This window comes from Microcebus murinus, chromosome 11, assembly GCF_040939455.1.
Source record: "Microcebus murinus isolate Inina chromosome 11, M.murinus_Inina_mat1.0, whole genome shotgun sequence".
NCBI lineage: Eukaryota > Metazoa > Chordata > Mammalia > Primates > Cheirogaleidae > Microcebus > Microcebus murinus.
In genome coordinates, this window is record NC_134114.1 from 86851505 (window position 1) to 86858076 (window position 6572).

General features: G+C 44.6%; 1 protein-coding gene across 1 annotated transcript in view; it reads right to left on the reverse strand.

The window, feature by feature from the left end:
- The window catches only part of TRIM36 (tripartite motif containing 36), a 32077-nt gene extending 25723 nt beyond the window's left edge, over window positions 1-6354 (reverse strand). Inside the window, exons 1-2 of the mRNA XM_012763731.3 lie at window positions 6020-6354; window positions 3730-3964 (exon numbers count right to left, since the gene is read on the reverse strand). Coding sequence (XP_012619185.1) covers window positions 3730-3964; window positions 6020-6046 — 262 coding nt within the window. The 5' untranslated portion in view covers window positions 6047-6354. The remainder of the gene's footprint in view (window positions 1-3729; window positions 3965-6019) is intronic.
- Between the last annotated feature and the right edge of the window lie 218 nt (window positions 6355-6572).

The following is a 6572-nucleotide window of genomic DNA, read 5'->3' on the forward strand; positions in this document are numbered from 1 at the left end:
CCATGAATCTATCAAAAGAAAAATTACAGGCAAATGCCCAATAATGGAAAGCAAGTAATATTATATTTTCACTGACTTAAAATATATTTCTGCTGGTTTAAAACTGGTGATCATGCAGAAAACAATCCTGAAGTTTGCACTAACTTGATAAAAACCTCCAGAAATGGTTACCATACTTGGAGCATTCTCATCCTCTGGGTGCTCTATTAACTTTACTACATCTCTTACAAAGCTTTGTATAATGCCTGGCCATATATCTCTTTAAAAAAAAGAAGGTAGGTCTACTTGTTTATCATCCTTCAGCATTCAGCCATATCTGGTAACCATAGGGCACTCAAGTACTTGTTGAATGAATGAATGCAACTGGTATTCAATAAGGCATAGAACTTCAGTGCTGGAAAAGATCTGGCAGGTGACAGAACTGGCCCAATGCACCACCCAAAGCAGAAATACCCTCTACAATATTTGCAGGCAGTGGTCACCCATCCATTGTTTAAAACAAAGACTGCAAACACTGATGTACCAAAAGCTGGATGGATCAGAGCCAAAGATGTGTTTTGACTGTCCTGCCTTATGTTAAGCTGACTTGACATTTTTAAATGCATTGCCAATATGTAAAAAACATATTTCACATAAAAATCAAATTTTTGTATAAAATTAATAAGTCTGACAATTGGCATCCCCAAGCCCACATGATGATTCACTGGTGCCCAGAGGGTACTGCCCCTTTAACAAGGCATCCATTTTAGTCTCCATGGTCCCAAACCATGCCCACCCCTCCGGCAAGGAGGCCAAGAGTTAACTAGTTGCCAACACCTGGGCTGATGGTTCTATAGTTGTTGAGTTAATGGGAAAAGAAAATATTGTCCTTAAATCAAAGAACTTAAATGAAACAGTGGCATGCTTAATTAATGCACCTGTTTGGTCCCTGCAACATCTAAATTTAACACCTGATTTAAACACTCTCAGTGGCAGGGATCTGATAGAATTAGGCAGCCCAATTCATTTTTGGACAGCTTGTGGGGTCGGAGCAGGTGTTGTTTTCTTTCACGCTAAGTTAAATCTGCCTTCCTAGCACATCTACTTATTCCTCTGGAAACTTTGCTAAAGATCCCCAGTGTACTCATCCCATCTGCAAGACAGCCATCATATTCTGCAGTCATCCCTTCTCCACTCCTAACTGTTCTGCATAGAAAAGTTTTCAAACTCTTCAGCACTCTAAACTCCTGCCCCCTAGGACATAATCTGACTTGATAGGGTTCTTCCTAAAGAAGAGGGAGGAATACCTCAGTAATTCTATTTCTGATCGAGACAGTGGAATGTATGGTGGAACAGAGCTCTTATTTTAAAAAAATAAATGCCACTACTACTGAATATAAGTGATTGTGGCATGTTCTTTTTTTTTTTTTTGAGACAGAGTCGAGCTCTGTTGCCCAGGCTAGAGTGAGTGCCATGGCGTCAGCCTAGCTCACAGCAACCTCAATCTAGGCTCAGCAATCTTCCTGCCTCAGCCTCCCGAGTAGCTGGGACTACAGGCATGTGCCACCATGCCTGGCTAATTTTTTCTATATATATTTTTAGTTGGTCAATTAATTTCTTTCTATTTTTGGTAGAGACGGGGTCTCGCTCAAGCTGGTTTCGAACTCCTGACCTTGAGCAATTGGCCTCCCAAAGTGCTAGGATTACAGGCAGGCGTGAGCCACCGCCTGGCCCTGTGGCATGTTCTTTGTAGCACAAGTTTGTCATTCAACATCCATTCAACAAGTATTTATTGAGCAACTATTACAGTATCATGCTAGGTTAATTCCTGAAAACAGAAATAGTTAACTATATTTCATCTAGTACTTCATTTATCAACCATATGAAAAGTAAATCTTAAGATTAAAAGCCTAAATAAATTATAGAACTTCAAGCAGGGCATGGTGGAATGTGCCTATAGTTCTAGCTACCCCGAGGTTGAGTAGCTTTAGGATCACTTGAGCTTAGGAGATGGAGACTAGCGTGGGCAATGTAGTGAGACCGCCTCTCAAAAAATAAATACATAAACAGGCCAAGCATTTATGCCTGTCATCCCAGCACTTTGGGAGGCCATGGCAGGAGGATCACTTGAGGCCAAGAGTTAGAGACCAATCTGGGCAACACAGCGAGACTGTGGTTGCTATTTTAATTAATTAGTTAAGTAATTAGTAACTTTTTTCTAAAATATGATTTCATGAAATATATATGTGAGCACAATCTAATTCTAAGTAGAAATACAGTACATAACTAAAATTCCATTTAATTGTGCTAAATATTAATACACAAAAAGTAAATTGTCCTTAGTCAATCAAGCAGGGGTCCCCAATTAGCCACTGAAGGTCTACCAATAAAATATCAAGTTTTATCTGGCAGGATAATTTCAAGTAATGGTGCCTTTCTCCTCTTCCTCAATGTACCAGACTGATAGCAAAGAGAGAAATGAAAGTGATGACTTCACAATGAGCATGACCCTCTCTGTCCTGATATTCCCTGCCCTCTCACAGCTTGCCTGACATGCCTGTGTCTTATACATTTCTATATGTGCAATTATCTTCTAAGGAATTAGTGATTCACATTTAAAAAAACATGTTTTTAAAATAGCATAACACCCTTAAAACAAATCTACTGTTATCCACTCTCTAATAGAGCACACAGACATAAACATCACCCAAGCAGATTCAATATCACAGGGTAAATTAAAAGATAACATTCTTTAAAACACAACTTAGAGAGATTCTTTTCCAAAAAGTTGTTTTGCAATATTGAAAAGCCACTCCTATAATTTAAGATGGAGAAACTGAAAAACTGGACAAGAGGATTATACTTAAAACCTCAAACTCCAAATTGGGCAGAGTTGAAGCTCTCAAGTCTGGCACTTGTGGTCACCAACATACTGTCCTCCATAAGAAGGATACACCTAACAGGATGAGACTATGGTATTTCTACCCACCTTGGTCCTCACACCACTAATTTCTGTACTAGGATCTGCCCCTGGATTTCAGCATCCCCACTGATTCAAATTAATTTTTATCTACATTAATCCTATAATGGCTGTCTAGAAGAAAAGGTAACACTATTCTCAACAGAAAACAATTGGCTTTGGGATAAAGGTATAGTATATGTGCTATACATCAAAGTAGATCTTCTATACATTACTACAGAATTCTACTGATATTTATGATATTCAAAATTCTTATTCCAAAAAATATTATACATTAAAACTGAATGAAGATAATGAAATCCTCAGGTGGGATAAAATGACACAAAATAATTCCTCTAAAAAATTCTGTAGGAGTAGCCACTATGTAGTCTCATCCCTTAATTCTACAGTATTTACTTATATATTACCATATAAGGATATTTTCCTAGTTAGTACTTTAGTAGTCCATTATCTTATCATATCAAGGTCAGAACATCCACTAAAATACAGACACAGTTAATAAGGAGCTTAACACAAAGTTGGTGTTAAATATTTAATATCTTTGCTTGACACTTTATTATGCTACTAAAAATTTAAAATCCACTTTAAGTGCATATCAATAGGTAACAAGGGTTCATTCTGACATTTTGGGGGGGTGACCCTTTATAATTTCGATTTATTCACCTGCAGAAATTAGCCCTCAAAATGACAAAAATAATTTTCCTTGCACAGTTACCACTGAACACACACCTATAAGCCCCCCCTCCTCCCACCAAGGTTCCACCACATACCTGGTCTGTTAATTCTGTCAATTTTATCCATGCTAGGGGAAGGGAGCCGAAGTCGAGGACTGCTCTGATTGGAGTTGTCTGATCCCACGTCATTGAATGAATCATCAAGAGTCAGTAAGAGTTCTTTTACACATTTATGACAGATACTATGTTGACAAGGGAGAATCAACGGGTGGGTAAACAGCTCCTTGCATGCTGGGCAAATGAGCTCTCTTTCGATATTCTTAATGGTAACCTTAAATTGAGGGGAAAAAATAAGAGTTAAAGGCTCTTAGTGGGTAAATACATTAACATTTTTATACCTCTTGCATAAGTGCAAGTGTTTACCTTTCCAAAAAGAATTAAGAAACACATTTTTTTAAATTCTGAAGTTTATTTTTCACTATGAAATTTGATACCATCAATTCCCCCCCCCCAAATATTCACAGCACAGAACTGAAGGGACACAAGATAGTAAAAAGAAAGTAAAGAGAAAAAATTAGCATAAAATATTAGGAGATCATAATATTCCATCAAAAATTATAAAGATGCAAATCACCGGAACAATTCATTGATTTAGGACTTCATGAAATCTTAAAAGTAGATTTCATCAATAAAAATTTTGAATATAGCACTAAGAATAAGACTGTATTCCTATTTGGTGAATTAACTCTGTGACTGGTAAATAACAAGAACTAGTAAACACTAGGTTAGCCAGTGTGCTCATGGAACCCTACTTGAAATCTGTTTACAAGCTGAATTATCAGCAACTGTCTACATTAAATGTGACCATTTTTCATATGCTGCAACTCCAATGCAGCTAAAATGCTAGAGGTTCTAGTGCTGCGTACCAAAGCAGTTATCTTAAAAGCACTTCATGAATATTAAAAGGATGTCGGATCCTTTTAAAAGGGTACACAGGCACCACCATAAGTGCTCTCAATACTGCAGGCTTTCATTATTTTAAGTGAGAAACATTTTAGACTCATTACAATGAAGACCTCATGCCAGTTTTCCCATCCTTTCCCTAGTATTCCAAACTTCAAATCTATGAATCCTATAGGCAGCATCTCTGCAATTCTAATGACAGCCTAACTTTAAAATACCCATAACACTGTGCAATCCTTTCAACTACTAGAGATACACGGAAAATTAAAATTTAATTAACTTGCTCACTGTAATGAAATAAAAATGTATACTAACTTATCCCCTCTAAAAGAACACAAAGTGTTTTAGTAATCCCTAATCATTTAACAGCATTAGAGCCACTGGCTTTATCAATGTGGGTGGGTCTTTCAATGCAGTATCTCTTGCTGCATCACTCAAATATTTAATAAAGACCCACATCATGTCACAATGTTAATAAATTTGGAAAGATAAACACATCTCACAACTCACATCCAAGAACTTAGACTATTCACATCCTATCCCATTTCACAAAGGGTTTGACATCTAATTCAAAGGAAAATACTGTCCTGAATGTCCAAAATAGGTTTGACACCCCATTTTACGCATAAAACCATACGGTCACTTAAGGTTTACCTCTCACTCGGGGAAGACCTAAAAATCATTACCATCTTTCTTGTACATAAAGCAATGTCTTGAATCTGGCTTTTTAATCATAACGGATATAGAGTAATGTTTCTAAACGTTAGTGTTCGTTTTTATATTCATTGAGGGGGAAACGATCTGATTAAGACACATGTGAGGCGGCGGCTCCCTCAGTCGAACGGTTTCAAAGGGGTTCGTTGGGAAAGTTGGAAAGAACTGCACATCCGACCCCTTCAAACAAAAGCACTCGCACCCCGACGGCTGCCGGCCGGGCCGGCTCCCAGCCCGCGAGCAGGCCGAGCGGGAGGGGCGTCGCTCGCCGGGGCGGCGGCGGGCTCCGGCCCGCGGGCTCCTCGCCGACCCGAGCGCACCCCACGGCGCTCCCAGACAAAGGCGACCCAGCACGCGCGCCCCGGCCCTCCGCCGGCACCGGCTCCCTAGAGGGAATTCCTCCCACAGCCTCAACTCCGTCCGCGAGCCCGGCCGGAACCCCCGAGTCGCCCAGGTGGGCGGTCACCGGCTCCGCGCGCCCCTCGGGGCCCCGGAGACCCGCCGCGGCGGAGAGGGGCGCCCGCCCGCGGTGCGGAGCCCGGCCCGGGCGGGGACGGCGAGCAGGAAGCGAGGCCGCCGCACGCGCTCCCCGCTCCGGGAGGAGAGGCTCCCCCTGGGCTCAGGGCGGAGGAAGAGCCGGAGCCGGGGCCCCGGCGCGCCGCCGGCACAGCGAGGGGAGGCGGCCGCCCGCCCGCCCGTCCGCACTCACCAGCGAGTCTGAGCCATCCCCCTCCATGGTAGCCTTCCGCCAGGTGTCATCAACCGCGGGGTCCGGACGGGCTCCCCGACGGGGTCTGGTGGGCGGGTCCCTGCGGCGGCCGCGGAGCCTCGGCTCGGAGCTGGAGGGCGAGCTGGTCAGCCGGATCCGGCCAGCGGACCGACGCCGCGAGGAGCGAGCCGCGGCGGGCGAAAGCACGGGCGCGGGAGACTCGAGCTGTGCCCCCTGCGACGGCGCCGGGATCCCCGCCCCGCGGCCAGCTGCGGCGGCGGCTCCTGCTGACTGCGGCTGGGCCGGCGGCCGCGCGCAGACCCGGCGGGCGCGGGGGCGGGGCCGGGGCGGGGCCGTCTCCCGGGCAACCGCGCCCGCCGCACAATGGGGGCGGGGCTGCCGGCCGCGGGGCGCCGGGGCGGCGCGGGGGGGAGTGGCGCGCGGTCGCGCCCTGGCACCCCCCGCCGCCGCCTCTCCTCCGCGGCGCGGGCCCCTCACTGCCATCCGGACCCCTGCCGGGCGGGCCGCCTCCGAGGGGCGGAAGTGGGGCCGG